At 31.8% G+C, this 20,576-nt stretch overlaps 1 protein-coding gene across 1 annotated transcript; it reads left to right on the top strand.

Moving 5' to 3' along the window:
* The first annotated feature begins 221 nt into the window (after positions 1-221).
* LOC120255291 (cellulose synthase-like protein E6) lies at positions 222-18,946 on the top strand. Its single transcript, XM_039263142.1, is given in 12 exon segments — positions 222-407; positions 5,219-5,352; positions 5,449-5,767; positions 6,424-6,552; positions 6,662-6,793; positions 7,319-7,417; positions 7,419-7,540; positions 7,751-7,755; positions 13,173-13,384; positions 14,908-15,139; positions 18,289-18,296; positions 18,386-18,946. Coding segments are annotated over 12 exon segments (2,139 nt in total).
* Positions 18,947-20,576: the final 1,630 nt, after the last annotated feature.

The raw sequence follows: 20,576 nt of genomic DNA, 5'->3' as shown, positions 1-20,576 counted from the left end.
TGGCGCTGCTATGTAAAAACTGCAATTCACTGCTGAGCAAGCATTATACATGATGGAGGATGTCATATACGGGATTGTCCCCAGTAAGATTCCAGAAGGGTTGACTGTCCGGTATTTTGCATGCGCTATGTAGAGTAACTTCTAAATGGTGAGGCATTGGGCATACCTTGGACTTCTCATTCCTACGGCCTCGTTACGTTACATGAATATTCATTGACGGTATGCGGAGAAAAATTATTCCCATTGCAGATGAGAATGACGTTGCCGAGGATGAGAATGCTGCAGTAAAGGAGGTCACTCCACCTGTACAAATGGCTCCTCAAGAAGAAGGCTCTACTGGGCGAGTGGGTGTTGACAATGAGGAGAGCAATGCTACAAAGGAAGATTACATCGTTGTCGAGGCGGGGGTCTGTGACGGATGACAAAATGGACTTAAACACCGCACCTACGTCTGACACCTAATGTATGGTCGTAGACAATAATATAAATGCTTTTATTTTTTTCCTGTTTATAAATGACAAGATTTGTATATGAATCCGAATGTTACACAAGAAAGTCATATAATGCACACTAACATGAAACACTAAATAATAAAAGGAAAATAATATGTAGGAAACGTAGATAATACACATAAAACATAGGTAATACACATGAAATATAGATACTACACATAAAACGTATATAATATACATGAATTGTAGATAATGCACAAGAAACGTAGATATTACACAGGAAACATATGTAATAAATATAAAATGTAAGTAATACACAACAACAATAACAAAACATACACAATTCAAGATAATATTACATAGAAATCTTTCGTTGTAAGACAAAAGTATAAAATAAACCCCACTTGCATTATGCATAGCTCACTCAGTCAGCTATGACTGCGTTACATGATTGATAATTATGTCTAGACTGATGGCACCGACTAGAATGTAAATCGTGGACATCAATACTGAGCGCCCCAAATACTGAGCGCCCCAGTAGGAGAATGTTGGGAGAGAAAAGTCTCGACATTAGCATTCATGCTGTCTAACAAAGACTCCCTGTGGGGCAATACATATCACAAAATACACAGGAACCATTAAACAATACACAGGAAAAACTAATAATACACATGAAGTGTTAATAATACACAGAAAAGATTAAAAATATGAAAAGAAAAAGAAAAGTCTCTGATAGAGAAAAAGAAAAAGTCTGACAATATTTAATGTGACATGATTTGCCGGGAAAAAACTCCACTAACTTTTTCACTCAAAAGTAATGGGCATTTCAGATTTTTGCATGTCATTAAACTAACGGACTTAAAAACAAGGACAATAAAGAATTTGGATGAAAAAAGAGGGATGTAATGGAATTTTGAAAAGTCAGAGGGATTGCAGTGAAAGTTTGAAACTTCCTAGAGACTTATATCATTTATCTACAAATAATTGACTTTTATAAATAGATACTCCATCACATCACTCACCACTTAATATTTGTTAATGAAAAGAACCACAAAGTAGCATGCAATAATTGACATATATTATATAAATGTTCAATCATGGCACTCATCTTCCTTGAATACATCCTTATTGACTTATTAATTTATGTTTTCTAAACTTAATTATAGATTTAAAATTACTATTTTACGGTTATGCCCTAATCATCCTACTTTTCCTATTTTTTATATCTCACCAATCGGCAAACTCAATAGGACTGTTGTTGACACAAGCTCTTTAGCTCACAAGATCATCCTATTCATCAGCATTAATTTTTTTATTACAAATGTGTGAAAATAATGTGTTAGAGCAGGCATATACGTAAAGCATAACAATAAATTCAAGAACATTTCATTCCACGGAGACTGAAGTTCAAACCAGTCTTCTCAATCAGATTTAAATACTTTATTTAAGAGACCCAATTTCAATAAATCAAATGGTCATTAATTAGTCTAATTTAACAAATTCACTAAATAAATAAATAAAAGAGTGAAAAAATAAAATAAAATCGCACCGTCAAGGATTTAATGGGTATATATTTGGAAAATGAGGGAAGTGTTGGGTAATGAGAAAGTCTTAAAAAACCTTGAGATTTTTCTAAAACTTAGAAGAATCTGTGAATCATTGTCCGTTTGCTACCCTTGAATCAATATTTTTTTGGAATTTTAGTCCCCTACGTATCATAGTGGTTATCATTACATATATCTATTGTGCAAGCAACTTGGCATTTTCTAATTAGTGACCAAAGATAAAATAAATAAATAATTAATTAATCAGATATAATAGAGAAAAAAACATTTTTTTACCTAATTACCCACTAAATAGTTCATTTCTTGAGCTATATATATATATATATATAGATCATTTACACAAGCCAATCCCTCAAGTTCTAGAGACAAAGAAATAGGAAGGCAGGAGAGATGAGCACTGGTAGTTCTTATCTATTCAAAACATATGGAGCTAAGGGAAGGACACTCTACAAACTTTATTCAAGCTTTATCCTTGTGTGTATCTGTCACGCCCCGAACCTGATGCGCTGACAAACGGCCGTAGACTCACAAGGCGGGGCCCAGTGAACCTGCAAGGCCTCAAAACCTAACACAGACTAGGAGTAGAAAATAAACTGACAGAATACCAAGTAAGAGTACAACTTAAGGTTTGCAACCAACTCGAATACAAGGTAAATGAAAATACAGCATGACCTACAAGGAGGTTCTTAAACAAAAATACAACTAATACAAAGACATAAGTCTTAAGGCATAAATCCAAAAGAAGACATCTACTGGAAGCCTTCTAAGATCCACGGGTCTCTCGCTCACGATCCGAAAAAGGATTTAAAAGTAAATCCATGAGCTCACTAGCCCGATGAAGTAATCCAAAACAAATTGAAAGCAAAAGTTCAGGTCTGAAATTTGCACACACACAAAAAATAATGCAATAGCACAAAATAGTGTAAACAAAATCAAAGGTAAAACAATAAATACAATATCCAAAAGTATGACTCCAAATTCACTGAAAGTGCTAAAGGTCATTTGTTTACCCTCGGTGACGGACCGAGCCGAAATAACTGGAATCATTTATTTACCCTCGGTGACCCGAGACTGAATAACAGGTGGCCGTTGATTATTTCACCGAACGGACACGGTGCGAAAGCTGCAGTCTCATTTTTTTCAAAATTACTTGTCGACAAGGTCGGGGTTTAACCCCTCAGCGAGTGGGTTGCATATTGTTCATTTGGAGACCAAAAAATTCGGGATACAATTCCAAGCCAAGAATACGGAATATTCACAAGTATTTTTCCAAAAAAATTCATCTAATAAAAATAAAGTAAATAATTAAATAAACAGATAAATAAATAATGTAAAAAGGAAATACTCACTTTTTCCAAGCCTAAGCCCTGGTTCTCACTTTGGAGAAATAATAACAACATTTCACAAATATTTTTCCCAAAAATTCAAGAAAATAAAAAGATTTACAAAAATAAAAATAAAATAAAAATAAAAATAACACAAATATAAATAATAGTGAAACCAATAAATAATTATTCGACCAATCTCAAGGGAAGAAATGCATTAATACAATAATATACTAAAAATTTGTAAAAAAATACAAGGTCTAATGTATCTCATCAATTGAAGAAAAAAATGGCCACCTAAAAACCAAAAATAGCTAGAAAAAAATAATTTCAAAGGAAATATTGTCAAAAACAAGGATGTTAAAAAAATTATAGGAAGGAGATAGGCAAGGACATAAAGGCAAGTGGATATTTAAGGGATAAATGTATAACCCAAATAATATATAGGTAATTCAAGTTGATGTTAGGTGGACCAAGGATTCTAGCACTTAATAAATCTCAAGTTTTTGCTATTGGGAATAAACAAGGTTACAAAAAGAATAATTACTTTGCCAAATATTTGGAAGTAACAAGGAAATAACATATATAAGTTTTTGGCAAATAATAGCACTATGGTTCCAACTAAGTATAGAAACTTCTCTTCCTCTAAAAAAACACAAGACATAAATAGATGGCATTCCCACAATAATTTTTTTAAAGAATAAATGCAAACAAAATTTCAGAAATTTTGCATGAAAATAAATCAAAACAACAAAATTTAAATACAAGAGTTTAAGGGATTACTTACTTGGTGATCCTAAATTCAAAAAGAGATCCAAGATGATGCTCAAGGTGGTCCTAAAAATCCAAGGAAAAACCAACCAAATATACATGAATATTTGGAAGAGTTCAAGCACAAAAAGTTCATGCTAAGCTAGTCTAAAAAAATACCCCATTAAAAACAACAACAATATGAAAGTATCTACAAGTAGATCTAACATAAAAACTAATACTAGTGGTAATAACAATGATGTGGGAAGGGAACATAGAATGATTAAGAGGAACAAGGACAATAGGTGAGAGAAACAAGGATGGAAATAAATCTCCTAGCACAAGTAGTAGATCAATGCATGCATGCATGCATGTATATATATATATATATATATATATATAATCACAAGGATGCAAAAATATATAAGGTCCAACACACATGCCAAAACTACAAAACTAAACATTCATTAGGCATGCAAAAACTTGGGTTTTTGGCTTGGGTTTCAAGCAAAATGGTATAAACATATAGATGGTTCCATGAATAAAACTTTATGTACCATGGAGACCAAGAACTAAAGATACTCAAGAGGCACAAGGGTGGGTTTCAACATGCATAAGGAGAGGGTTTTCATGCAAGGATAAGCACCAAGAAAAAAAATATCAACCAACAACTTCATGCAAACATAAGCAACAAGACAACCACCATCATGCATAAGAGAGAGATTAGCTTCCGGACAAGGTGAACACCCTTCAGCAAATACCTCTGAGTTGTTGACGAGTTGAAGAGCTCCTCCCCGGTTTGATCGCCGCCGCTACAGTGCTCCGGTGAGGTGTTTCACTCTTAAGGCTTCAATGGAGATGAGGAAGAGTTTAGAGGGTGTGAGGAAGCAAGGAAGGGTAGTGATAATGCAAGGGATGAGGAAATAATGCCAGGAGACAAAGATGGGACTGAAATCCTAGAATCCCTCCATGTTTTCCTCCTTTGCAAGATTTTCAAAACAACCAGCCAAAAAAAAAGATTAAGGGGAAAGTAAGTATGATTAGCAACTAAGACAAGCTTTAATTAAGGGCGGGGTCCACAGTATCTTATCTATATTGTTCTATAGACTCACTCACATCCCTTTAGAACATTATAGTGACATTTGCATGGATTTCATTGTTTGCATCCGAACTATGGTTTTCTTTCTATTGGATTCTAACTCAATCCGTTCGTTGGAATCCAATTTATCATCAAACCTTCAAAGAAAGACTCTTGCAAAGGTACATACACAATAAAATCTTTTTGTATTCTGTTTAGTTTTTCTTTTATCACAAAAAGAAAGTGTTTTACCAACTTTTCTTTTATGTAATGTATAGACATGGGAATGAACTTCCCATGGTTGATGTTTTCATTTGCACTGCCAATCCGGTTGCCGAGCCGCCGAGTTTAGTGATGTCAACAGTGTTATCAATGATGGCTTATGATTATCCAAAAGAAAAATTGAGTGTGTATCTTTCAGATGATGCTGGTTCAGAGCTTACATTTTATGCTCTATGTGAAGCATGCAAGTTTGCAAAGCATTGGATTCCATTTTGCAACAAGTTTGATGTTGAACCAAGGTCACCAATTGCATTTTTCGACAAGTCCTGTCATTCTTCTAACTTGTATGTCTCTGAGGAATCGTCTAAACTGAAGGTGATCTACTTCGGCATTTTGTTTATACTATATATATATATATTTATATGGTATATATAATTTATTAGAAATTGATATTAATTCAAATTATTTATCAAGGCAGGTGCTGATTTTAATTGGCTTAAATGGAAAATTAGCGTTATATATATATACAATACACCATCTCCAGACGTGCTCAAAACATCCCAAATATGAAAAAAACATAAGAGAGAGACAAGTGAAATTGAGGTTTTATTGAAAGATGACCCCAGAATCATACGTAGTACTTTTTGAGGTTTTATAATATTAATTTAAATATATTAGTACCAAAACCGATATTATTAAAATATTTGGCATGCTGATAACATTTAAGGTAGATAAAAATCTCAAAATATTAGTGCCGGTTCCTTTTCTCAATAGAAAGTAGTATGAGGAGTAAAATGGACAGTTTGCTTCTATATACTTGCACATATTTACATACATACAAACACATATATATAACAAGAGATATATATACATAAACATATTCTATAAAACTAACCCAAAAAAAAGACTGACAAATGTAAGTTGGATTAATGAGAAAACTACAATTGAGTTATATTAGGAAATTTATGCATTGTTTCTTTATATACATGTTATCAAATTAACTCAAGAAATTTTTTTTTGATTATATATAGGGCATGTATGAAAAGATGATCAATAGGATTGATTTTGTCGTTACAAAAGGCAATGTTCCTCGAGAACTCAAGAAACATCAAGGATTTTACAAATGGACTTCAAACATGACTCATGATGCCATAATTCAGGTATTTTTTTTTTAATTTCTTATATACCATAATTTTTTTATCAGACATCATACATGAATCAAAATTTTTGTAGTGCTTGCTATTTCTATTTAATTTTATCTTTTTACAGATTTTAGTTGATGGAAATGATGAAAATTCAGTTGATATTGAGAAAAATTTGTTGCCAAGGGTAATTTACATGGCAAGGGAGAAGAGACCTCAACATCATCGTAACTTCAAAGCAGGCTCTATGAATGCTTTGGTAATTTTTTTTTTAGATTTTTTTATTTAACTAAACAAAACTTTGGATAATTTTTTTATTTAATTAATATTATTGAATAAGTGACTAATTTTGTATTTTTTTTTACCATATTTATGGCTAATTTATTAGCACTATCACCTTTTTTTTTTTCTTAATGTCATTCAATCTCTATAATATCGGCATCATTGTTATTGCCTTTGCATTCTTATGACTACACTTTCCTTACTCCATATTTCATTTCTATTACATCTCCATCATTGAGGGGTTGTTTCTTAGGATTAAGATTTTATATTATTTTGGTAATTATCTACTCATTCATTTGTTATTTATCTTCGAGGAGGATTGTTATATAAAAAGTGTCAAATATAAATTATAAAAATATTTTTGTTATGTAATTGTTTTATTCTTTATCAATTTTAATATTTTACACATATTTTAATTTTTAATATAATTTTTTATGAGTTATGGAAACGTCGAAGTAATTTTTTATGTATTAATTCTTTCAATTCCTATTTTGATTTATAGTTAAGGGTGTCATCAAAGATAGGCAATGGCCCAATAATACTGAATGTGGATTGTGACATGTACTCAAACAATTCACAATCAATTAAAGATGCATTGTGTTTTTTTTCTTGATGAAGAGAAGGGACATGAAACTGGATTTGTCCAATATCCTCAATATTTTGACAACATCAATAAGAATGATTTGTATGATAACTCCCTCAATGTCATCAACAAGGTGAGGGTGTTTCTATTAGCATTTAATTAACATGAATATAATCAAAAGTCCCAATTAATATTGTACATGTTCCTGCACCCTCTTGTGTTTTGTAATTAGATTGATCTTCTTGGATTACACTACAAGAAAAACATGAATTTGGCACGGCAATTTTGGCACGGAATTAAGCCAAAAAACCGTGACAAATTGATTTTGGCACGGATTTTGACACCGAATAGTAACCGTGCCTATAGCATGCGTGACAAATATAATTTGTCACAGAATAGTAAAACCGTGACAAATTTGTCACGGTTATAGGCACGGTTTTTGTCACGGTTATTTTGTCACGGTTTTAGGCACAGTTTTTATTTCTCACGGTTTTAGACACGGTTTTTTTGTCACAGTTTTTGGCACGGTGTTTTTGTCACGGTTTTTAGCACGGTTAACATTGTCACAGTTTTTGGCACAGTTGATTTTGGCTCGGTTTTTGGCACTGTTGATTTTGCCACGGTTTTGGCACGGTTGATTTGTCACGGTTTTTGGCACTGTTGATTTTGTCACGATTTTTGGCACGGTTATTTTGTCATAAAAATAATTTTTGGCACATATTTTGTCACGGTAACATGATTGTTAATACTTTTTTGGCACCTTTTTTTGGCACGGTTTTGAATTTAGTGATGATAATGACATGATTTTTTGTCATTGAAATTGACACAATTCTATTTGAAAAAATAAAATAAATTACAAATAGATTTATTTAATATTAGAAAGGAATTTAATTTCATCAAAATATAGATTACAATATTTGTAAAGCATACAAAATGTTATTACAACGATAGCATTATTACAACAATAAGGTCCAATCTATCATCAAACCTACACATCATCATAAACCTTATACATCATCCTACGACAGAAATACGAGCTCTCTTCAGCATTGGAGTGTGCTTATTGGCATGTACTTGTAACTCTCCTGCTGGTGTTCAAAGGGCATGTGGCATGCGAGCAAAAACTTGGCTAAGAAGAAATTGATACTAGGCTACTAAGACCAAGCAAGCAGCTCATCTGGAAGTCAGGAAGAAATAGAGAAAGATGGATTTGGTAATGAATTTAGATGGAAGTAACAACAATGAATTCTACCTAGTGTAATGCCAGATGCCAATTATTAAATCAAAAGACAAATTGTGAATTGAGAACTCAGGAAGCAAATCATATGAAAATGTAACATATCTGCAAAAATGGAAAGGGAAAATTTAACTAAAATTAAAAAAAGTAAATAATTAAATTAGAGAAAGTTCTATATCTAAAATTTGTTTGATAACACAAAACATGTAATAATAAACAGAACAACAAGATGTTTTATATACTGCAAAACATATTGATTAACACAAACCAAATCAGCAAAAGACAGAATCAGTTTCCCATGTTAAAATAAAAACACTGTGGCACACACAAAGAACTAGCATGAACCAAAAGTTCTGAACCATTACAGACATTACAAGCATTATATGAAATAATTAATTGTAACATATATTCATGGAAATGGAGACTCTTCGTCACTGCACAGTGAATAGAAGATTTAACAGCTCCTAAATTATTGCATATGACATTACTCAAATATAAACAAAGTGAGACCATGTTCATTTGTTTTTTTCTTCCAATATATGTCATGCTTTTTAATCGAATATCACGGATATAAATTCCAACAAAGAATACTCAGCAAAAGTTATGCATATTGCATAATATGGAGCCTTATAGGACATATTTGAAGCCCAAAAAGAATTAAAAAAAAAAAGTTCCTACATTTATGAAAACACATGCCAAATCACAACAAGAAACAACTCACAATTACTTGTTAATCAAGAAGTTGCCATTTTCATCAAGGAGAAGATTTTTAAAAGATGCATGAGTAGGTGTTTTTTTTTTGTGCAGACATAAAACATTTACCTTCATGTTCATATACCTTCAAGTAACTTTATGATATAACTTTCAAATAAAGTGAAATGGGAGGAACATAGTGTCAAGGGCTCTAAGAACCAGATAGAATATGCAAACCTAAACAAAAAAAATAAATAAAAAGGAAAACACTTAAAATTCTTCTAACCAATCATTGAAAAATTAGTTTCTTACCAAGAACTGATCATTATTACTAATAGAAAAGGAGCAAATGATGGTCAAATACTGCAAATAAAACACCAAAATTTATATCCACACCAAAAAAAAAAAAGGAAATACATCTCCACAAATCCTCACACCCCCGTTAGATCCACACCCAAGCAATCATTACAAACAAAAAAAGAAAAAAAGAAAAAAATCGGATCCAAATGCAAGGAAATCAAAGGGAGAGCAAGGAAGGAGTTGATATACAGTATTGCCGAGCTTGTGGCCGAGTTGCTGGATAACGAGTGCAAAGCTACGTGATACCTTCTGTAGCATGGTGTAGGCAAAGGCCTAGTGCTCCCCCGGCCGGATTTTCCTGGTGATCTTCACCGTTGCCGCCTTGAGCATCACCATCCAAGGAGTAGAAGAGGGATGGAGATCTGGAAGACGAGGAGGACGTAGGGTCTCCGGGAGATGAGGGGCTTCAGCTTGCTCTTGAGTTGGTCGACAAGCGAGGACAAGGTTGCTGAAGAAGATGAGAAATGTGGGATTTGGCGGGCAATAAAGATATTGGGAAATTTTGAGCGGGCTGGGAAAACTAGATTTAGGGTTTTTCACTTTTTCCAATAACCAAGTTTATTATTATTATTATTATTATTATTATTATTATTATTATTATAGAGTGGGTGTTTATTCCTTAATAGTTAATTTTTAAAAGAAATCCGAAAGCATTATAACTCTTTAATTTATTAATTAATTTACTTATTATAATTTTAACATATAAATATTATCATAATTATATAAAAAAATTAATATCAAAATTTAAACCGTTCTTTGATGATACTAAGCTAAACATTTTAGTTTTTTCAAAAATAAATATAAAACTTAGTTTATAGAAAATAAAAAAACACACGTTAAATTTGGCTACCTAATATCTCACTAATAATGCAATCAATCTCTTGATAAAAGCTCAAATTTAACACCAACAAACTAAATAGTACAATGTATGAAATTATTTGATTTTATGATTATTTGTAAAAAAATGGATACCTTTTCTTTTTATTTTCATTTAAAAACCTAAATTATTTTAATGAGGTAAATACCTCAAAATTTTTATGCCTTGACTTTTAGATGCATAATTGTAATAATTATAATAATATTTTAATAAAATTTTATAAATATATTATAATAAACAAAATTGTTAATAACTACAATTATTGTTTTATTGCCGTCTGGATGTCATGGCTCTCCAAGTGGTTGGTGATGGTCATGTAGTCAACATATCTTTGGCTCTGGCTCAATTTAAAAGCGAGCCTAAACAGTAAAGGTCATGTAGTCAACAACTTCCTTCCGTGAGTAGGTAGTTAGAGCGTTAGTCAGGTCACTTCGCAGTACTAAGCTTCCATGCTATGAACACCTGGGAACACATTCTTAACTTTTGAAATGCAAGTAATTAACTCTAGATTTTGTATAGTCACACAAAACCCGTAGACCAAAACATTGGGCACCCTTTGTCCTAACTAGAAACAAGGCGGCATTTTGGGAGAATGCTCTAGGGATTTTGTCACGTTTTTTTGTACAATCTTAGCCACACCGTGTCAAATAGCATGACAAATATCATATCAAATAAAGGCATTCCTTGTTTATTTGAAAATTTTTAAAGAATCTATTTTAATTATATTAGTTAATTTATACTTATCTAATTTTAAAGTATAATATAAAAAACTATTATAAATATTGAATATCATATATATGCATAATTAAATTATGCAAGAAAATTCTCATATATTTTTGTGAAGCATAGTAGAGAGTTTCTAAGAAAATATTATGCAAGAAAAAATATAAGTTTTTTTTATTATGGGTAAGTAATTATTATAAATATAGTGTAATTATTATGTAATTATTATAAATACAGTATAATTATAATAAATATAGTATAATTATTATAAATATAGAATATCATATGTATGTATAATTAAATTATGGAAAAAAAATTCTCATATACTTTTGTGAAGCATGGTAAAGAGTTTCTAAGAAAATATTATGAAGAAAAAAAATAATTTTTTTTATTGTGGGTACGTAATTATAACAAAAAAAAAGTATAATTATTATGAAATTATTATAAATATAGAATATTATGTGTATGCGTAATTAAATTATGTAAGAAAAATTTATATACTTATCTAATTTTGGTACGGTCAAGCCTAAACCATGCCAAAAATAGTGTCAAATGTCATGGACTCCATTGACCGTGACAAAATCCGTGACAAAGAAAAAGATGATGTGTTTGTCACAGTTTTTGGCACTGTCAACCTTAAACCGTGTCAAATACCATCGACTCCATTGTCACAATTTTTGGCACGGTTTAAAGTTGATCGTGCCAAAAACCATGACAAAGAAAGAGATGATGTGTTTGTCACGAATTTTGGCACGGTTTAAAGTTGACCGTGCCAAATACCATAGATTCCATTGTCACGGTTTTTGGCACGGTTTAAGCTTGACTGTGCCAAAATCTGTGACAAAGAAAGGTATGATGTGTTTGTCACGGTTTTTGGCACGGTTAACCTTAAACCGTGCCAAAAACCGTGCCAAATACCATGGACTCCATTGTCATAGTTTTTGGCACGGTTTAAACTTGACTGTGCCAAAAACTGTGACAAATAAATGTATGATGTGTTTGTCACGGTTTTTGGCACGGTCAATCTTAAACCGTGCCAAAAACCGTGCCAAATACCATGGACTCTATTGTCACAGTTTTTGCCACGGTTTAATCTTGACTGTGACAAATAAATGTATGATGTATTTGTCACGGTTTTTGGCACGGTCAATCTTAAACCGTGCCAAAAACCGTGCCAAAAACCATGGACTCTATTGTCACAGTTTTTGCCACGGTTTAATCTTGAGCGTGCTAAAAGCGCGTGACAAATAAATGTATGATGTGTTTTTCGCGGTTTTTGCACGGTCGATCTTAAACGCGCTAAAAACCGTGCCAAAATACTCATGGATTCTATTGTCAGCGCTTTTTGCCGCGGTTTAATCTTGGTCGTGCTAAAAAGCGTGACAAATAAATGTATGATGTGTTTGTCGCGGTTTTTGCACGGTTACCCTTAAACCGTGCCAAAAACTGTACCAAATACCATGGATTCTATTGTCACAGTTTTTGGCACGGTTTAGGGTTGATCATGCCAAAAATCGTGACAAATAAAGGCATTATATGTTTGTCACAGTTTTTGGCACGGTTTAGGGTTGACCGTGCCAAAAACCGTGCCAAAACCCATGGACTCCATTGTTTATGGTTTTGGGACTGTTTAGGATTGTTCGTGCCAAAAATCGTGACAAATGTGTTTGTCACGGTTTTTGGCACTGTTTTTTGTCTAAATTTTAGACGAAAACATAAATGGTGCTAAATACTGTGACAAAATTGTCACGATTTAGTAACCGTGCCAAATACCGTGACAACATTGTCACTAAATTTTATTTCGTGCCAATTTCCGTGACAAATTTGGCTCGGAATCAAAACCGTGCCAAATAGATCGTGCCAAATTTCTGTTTTTCTTGTAGTGTTAGAAGGTTGGGGAGGGACACCATATATTGGAACAGTGTGTTTCCACAGAAGAGAAGCTCTTCAAGGGAGGAAATATAACAAAGATTACATTGAAGATTGGAAGAAAGGAATTGATATAACAAGTGTGGAAAATGCTAGGGTTTTGGAAGAGAAATTAAAATATCTTGCTAGTTGCACCTTTGAGCACAACACTCTGTGGGGCAAAGAGGTATCCCTTATCATCCCTATTCTATTCTAATACTATTATATTATGTTCCCTTCTAATATTATTCTCAAATTTGAAGTGTATTTTTGGTATATGAGTCAATTTGAATTAATTTTAAAATAACTAAAAATATAGTTAATTGTGCTTAACATAAATTCCAATAGCTTCCCTTAAACCAAGCTCATCATATGTTGATACCCTAGCTGCATCCATTCTCTTTGAGAATACTTTAATATCATCAAGTGCTCTGATCTCTGTTGCTTTAATTTCTTCATATTGAACTACATCTTCCTCTTTGCTTTAACTATTTTTCACTTTGAAGTTTCTATTTTGCAATATCACGTACCTTTCAGTGAGCTAAAATATATTTGGTTCTTGTACATGGTACTCAGAAGCTTAAAGTGAACCCATATGCTCCTCAATATTCAATCATTTCAATATATTTTGACTTTTTAATTGTAGCCATTATAAGATTAAATTTTTAAGTTAGAGGGCAAAAGAATCTTATCAATAATTTATGAAACTTGGATTTCTCTGATTTGCTTTATTTGATTTGTTATTGAAGTGATTCTCCCAAAATAATTTTCCATAGACTCCATATTATTTATAGGCATATTTTCAAATTTTGCTCTCAGGATTTGCAAGGATGCCCTTGTAACTTCTTTATCTCCCATGTAGATTTTTTCAAGGATTTCCCATGCAAATTTGGATTTTTTTAATAAATAAGTTTAATTTATATAGATGCATCAACACCATGGATAATTTTTAGATGTGCTTTATTATATTTTTTTTAATGCTTCAACACCTCATATAGCTAGCGCTGTATCATCTATGTAGACTTTTGTGAACAAGATCAGACAAATCTTGAGAACACAATGACAATTTCATCTCCACCCTCCAAAAATTATAGTTTATGATTTTCAATATAAGAATCTTTGGTTGGATTATGCTATTCATGATGATATTTATGCAACTCTTATTAATCAAATTAATAACTCTATACCATTCGTTAGAAGCAACTCTTATTAATCAAATTAATAACTCTATACCATTCGTTAGAAGCAAAAAGCGATAGGAAGTAAAACTAAATTTTGATTAAGCACATATTAAAATATTAATAAAATTTCAATTAATTAGTGGAACAAACGACCTATATTTAGATGAGTTGGTGAATACACCATCAGACACTCACACTAGACACCAGATTACCATAATTTATCACGCTCAAGGTTTGGCAACTTACACCATCTTAACATCTCACAAGATGCTTCAAAAATTAATATTGATATAAAATATTTTGCATTTAGTAGCTTATATTGCCATATGTTCTAGTCTTAAGTTTCACTTCAATTTACAAAAATACAAAATCAATAATATATTTCATGTGGAATGTGTAAAAAAAACTTGTAAAAACAAAAATTAACCTAAAAAAACTACAAAGACCATGTTAAATATTTTGAAATTATAATTAGCAAAGTGACAAAGTACAAAAACGAATGATATAAAATAAATCTCCTGACATGCAGATTGGTTTAAAATATGGGTGTGCAATAGAGGATATGCTAACAGGGTTGGCCATGCTCTACAATGGGTGGAAATCCAAACACATGAACCCTAAAAGACCGGCCTTTCTTGGATTAGGTCCCCCAACATTGGAGCAAACTCTAGTGCAATACAAGAGATGGGGTGAAGGCAACTTACAGATTATCCTGTCAAAGGACATCCCTCTTTTGTTTGGCCATCAAAAGATCAATTTTGGTGCTTGAATGGGCTACTCCATCTTCAACCTTTGGCCTACTAACTCATTCCCTACTCTTAACTACCAAACTGTCAGAGATTATGTACAGATCTGGAAAATTTTCAGAGAATTCGAGGATGATATAAAGTGTTATATATATATATATATATATAAAAGGAATGAAAAGATTCAAAAGAAAGCACTCAAAAAAAAAATTTATATCAGCAAAAATTATAACCTATTTAAATAAATAAATAAATAACTTGACACACGCCACCAACCAGTCCCTCCATAGTAGCGGGTATATTGCATGAGGTTTCTGTTTCAGGACAGTGAAATAGTAACTAAAACATTATTGCTAGGTTGAAGATCTGACAATTAATATATTTTATGATGGATCAATGCAAAAGCCCTGCACTGCATTTTGGGAAGGCAACCAGTCCAGTTATGCAGAAAAGGTAAAGCAATTCCCCAGGAAATTTGAAAGGCACATGACACTCACTTACTGCATGTCCTGCCAAAGGAGTTGGTATACTGGGGCTTGTATTTCATGATCCCAGTGAAATTAATAACTAAAACAAAGACTGAGATATTGTAGAAAAATGAGTAACATTTAATACTTTCCTTCACTCTCTTGTCTTGATCATTTAATGTGACTTTGAGCCAAGTATATATTATGTATTATTAATGAAAGTTCTTTTCCATTGAATCATAAAACTTATATATATTCTTAAATCCAATCTATCTAATTCATGAACCTGATTTAACTGAATCTGAACCCATTCTCAGGATGCTCGCTGCTTCATATGAACATTTGATTTAACCATTAAATTAATTACCAGGTTATCAACAATCAATGAAAGATTGTGCTTTTTTTTTACACCTTCTGGAAACTATATCCGCCAACTACCAATCACAAAAATAAGAAATGATCACGAAAAGACAAATTCCAACACCCCTCACAAATCAAAACCCCGAAATAAACCCTAAACCCCGCATTCACATCCATTTCAACCAAAAAAAACAACAATAAAAATCCAAATAGTTCAATCCTACCCTCAAACCCTAATCCAAAGTTCAGACATTAAAAGAAACCATCAAGAAAATAAAACAACAAACAAACAGTAGAAAACCTCACCTCTAAGACTCCCAAAGAAACCCTAGCTTCTCCCAAATCCACCTCCAAAAGTCCACAAAAAACTTTTTCGCTTCCAATTGCACAGGAGAAAGAGAGAGAGAAATCACAAAGCTTTTCTTGAGCCGCAGATCATGAAATGAGTTTGTCGCCGCGCACCGGAGAGAGGAGATGTTGTAGATGACGGAGCAGACCCGATCGACGAGATGTTAAGGTGGATTAAAACCCTAAACCTAGATCCAAGGAAAAAGGAAAGCACGGACACTAAGAGATAGAGAGAGGGAAGAAGGAAAAAGGAGAGGGAACTGGGCTTTCTCCTTTTTCCTTTATTTATTTATTTATTTATTTTATATCATAATGAATTGAACTTTGTAAAAAGCTTTTATTGTAATAAACCCAGCATGAATTTTTTTTTTAAGTTTGGACACTTCAATAAATCCAAGCTTTTAAGCTTTTATTTATTTATTTATTCTTTTGTATCTTTATTATATAATAATGTGCATATAGTGTTTCCTGATTGCTTTAATTGTAGTTAATAATTAAAATATATAGTATGTTTTTTATTAACAAAATAATTACATAAATTATTAATATATTTTTTAATAATGAAATTTTAAGATAAAATCTGTTTAGAATTAAATTCGCATTGTGTGTATAAATATTTGTGGTATGATGATTATGTTATGGTATATGAGTTAGACTGATTAAATAGATCGAATTAAATTAGATTTATAATAAATAAAAATTAAATATAAACCAACTCAAAATTAAAGGTTTAAAGGTTTTTTTTTTAAAATAACAAATTGTGGTTAAGATTCCATGTTTTCTATATTCTAATTAGGAACAAAATATATTGCATTTTTTTAATAATTTAATTTTTATTTTAAAAGGTGGTAAGCTACAAACTCTTTGATTATATATGTACACATTAAAAAGGTTCAATTATATATTTTTGAATGCATTATGAATTATTTTTAATTTTTTTATTAAAAACAACAACAACAACAATAATAATAATAATAATAATAAAAACTTAGATTGGATCCGGATCCATGATTGAGAGTTGGGCATATGAGATGCACATGGTGTTGCTTCCTTGGTAGTGCTATGGTCCAAGGATAAAGAGCCATGCATGCAATAAACAAGGGAGGCAAACAGGTTCATTAGTGCCTTTCATTACAATTGGATGTGCATGTCTCTTTAAATTTGTTTTCTTGGGAGACACCAAACTTCAAAATTTAATCAATTATTTAATTAAGTGGGCTATTAATTAGTTACAAATTAAGAATAAAGAATTAGTTAGTGGGTCATGTGACCTAATAAAAAATCAAATTGATTTAATTAGAATATATAAATTATAAATATTAATAAATAATATTTTATTTTTTTAAGTTTGGGTTTCAAATAATATTTAATTTAAGACTTAAGTTTGTTTTTAATATTTTAATTTATATATAAATTAATTTATAAAATTGAAAAATCAAATATTTTTATAAAGTGAAAATGTATAAATAAAAATTATAAATCTCAAATATTAATAAATAATATTTTATTTATTTTTAAAAATTTTGGAATAGCAACGGACTTATTCCATTGCTATGTTCGGTTGCTATTCATGTAAATTCCGTTGTTATATTTTACATTTCTGTCGCTAATGTAATAAAAATAAGTTGATTTATGATGTTTTATTCCGTCGGTAATTCAAAACTGAATCCGTCGCCAATGTTTGCCAATACCGACGGAACGGATCCGTAGCAATTTGTTAGCAACAAAACTTCGCGGGAAAATTAAGGCGCGTAAGCTCTCACAAAGGAATAGCAACGGAATAAATCCGTTGCTATATTTCCGTTGTTATTAATCAACATTCCGTTGCTATATTATACAATTCCGTTGGAAATGTAATAAAAACAAGTTAAACTTCTGAAGATTCATTCCGTTGGTAGTCCGACGCTAATTCCGTCGCCAATGTAAAAAAATAGCAACGGAACGAATCCATAGCAATATTTCCGTTGCCTTTTCCTGTATTTCTTGTAGTGCCAAAGGTATATCTCTATATAAGCAATATATTCTAGCTTCCAAATATATATGATCATCAATGACTAACTTGTTCTTAAAATGTATTATAATTTAGGTATCATCTCCATGGTTCATACCATTTGTTCTTGTGTTCATTGCCAAACATGCATACAGCCTAATTGAGTCACTATACTCTGATAATACCATAAAAGGGTGGTGGAATGCACAAAGGATGTGGGTATTGAGAAGAATAACTTCATTTCTCTTTGCCTTAATTGACAACATCTTGAAGGTCTTTGGTGAATCTAAGTTAGCATTCACCATCACGGCCAAGGTCAGTGATGAAGATGCCTCAAAATTGTATGAACAAGAGGTCATGGACTTTGGTTCAGTCTCATCAATGTTTGTGATCATCAGCACTATTGCATTGATAAACCTTGTTTGCTTGTTTGGTGGAGTTAAGAGATTGATGCTGAATAATGAAGGTAATATTGATGATGCATTTTTTGTTCAAGTGGTGCTTTGTGGATTAGTAGTGGCAATCAACTTACCAATTTATGAAGGGCTCTTCTTGCGTAAAGATAAGGGTCGCATGCCATACTCTGTCACCTTTGTTTCATTAGGAATTGCAATGCTTGTTTGCATGCCAAGCATGATTGGTTTAAGTTTCGCATAATTAGAAGTTAGTTAGTATAGTGTGTTATCTAGCTATTTATTTCTCCAAAGTTTGTATGTTGTCATTGTATAAAATTTGAAGATTGCAAAATTAATGGCCACATAAATAAAGTCGTTTATGAGATTTCATTAACTCTTCATTGTATGTTAGTTTTCTTATGTTCATATATAAATATGTTTTGATTGGTGCACTACAACCTCACCCCATCTTAAAGGCTAGAAGTATATAGAAATTAATCTCAATGAATCAAAGAACTTAAAAAGCAGTTGGGATAACTTCACAATGATAACAAGATATATGTCTAAAGATCCAAAACAAAAGGATCGCATATTCAGACAAATGCACTATGCAAGAGAGAATTATGAGGAGAAAGAACTACACTAACAAGAATAGAAAACATGAGCCATCTCTATAAGTAGTTTTAGCCGATTCTAATCAAGGCTTGAACATACCAGAAAAAACAAACCTTCTTCAAGCTCCAAATCCTTTGTAGAAGAGAGTAAAAAAGTTGTTGTGTTTTATCTTCAACAAAGAAAATGATCTTAGAATGAAGCTCTAATTATATGAAGAAAAAAAAAACCTCCCCTTTTTCTTATTTCTCCATGTTGAGTGTGCTCTTTTATTTCCTATTTTGTGTTCACATCCTCATAATATTCTTTCTATTATAAGGTAAAAATATAGTATTTCTTTTATTGTACTTTTAAAGTTAGCATTATTTGTTACACAATTAAGTTACTAGAATTGATATTAGAGTGAGGTGATTTTTCTATTATCGTATTTGTAACTAATTTAGTTGATGGGAGCTAAATTTGGAGATTTCTACATTGACTAATTGATTAGAGAGCTAGGAATCTATTTATGGATATTGTCAAAATGAGTTGATTAATTGAAAATTATATTTGATTGTTTTAAATATATATTTGGTTGAGTACTAAAGATCATATTCTTGACTGATTGGAATCTATATATTTTGGGCTAACTGAAGAAGTGCTACATGTTGGTGTATTTGGTGAGTTGTAGTTATTTCCAAGTTTGGTTGAAATTATTGTGAGATTTGGCTATGTTTGTGTAAAGACAATTCTTTTCTTTGACTGCTCTGACTGGAAAAGTTTTGGAACTGCAAAAGCTTCACATGCATCTGGTTGGAAAGTTTTTGGAAGCTGAACCCCCACATGATTGTCAATTACACCTAGAGATTTTGGATATAGTCGGCTACATTACCGAGCTACATAATTAACCTTTGTTCTAAGTTTCTTTAAGTATGTGTTTGGTAGGTGAGAAAGCAGTTACTTTCCTGAGAATTTTTATCGAGAAAAATTTTTCCTGTGTTTGGTTGGCTTTTTTCACTGGAAAGTTACATTTCTATGGAAATATTATTTCTCAAATCAATGGAATGTAATTCCTTCAAGTTATTGAAAACCAGTTTCCCATGGAAAAGGAATATGATTTGATAGTTTAATGACAGGAATAACTTTGACATTAGTCAAAATTTAGCTTGTAGAGAGGATTGAAACAACAACAACAACAACAACAATGACAACAACAATGAGTAATGCTAGACACCTTGAAGCGGAAAGGGAAGAGAAAAGAGTTCTTAAGAAAAGAGAGAGTGTGCTTACTTGAAGAGACT

Source organism: Dioscorea cayenensis, unplaced genomic scaffold, assembly GCF_009730915.1.
Source record: "Dioscorea cayenensis subsp. rotundata cultivar TDr96_F1 unplaced genomic scaffold, TDr96_F1_v2_PseudoChromosome.rev07_lg8_w22 25.fasta BLBR01000928.1, whole genome shotgun sequence".
NCBI classification, from domain to species: Eukaryota; Viridiplantae; Streptophyta; class Magnoliopsida; order Dioscoreales; family Dioscoreaceae; genus Dioscorea; species Dioscorea cayenensis.
The sequence above is the reverse complement of the archived record's forward strand: the minus strand, read 5'-3'. Positions and strand labels throughout refer to the sequence as shown.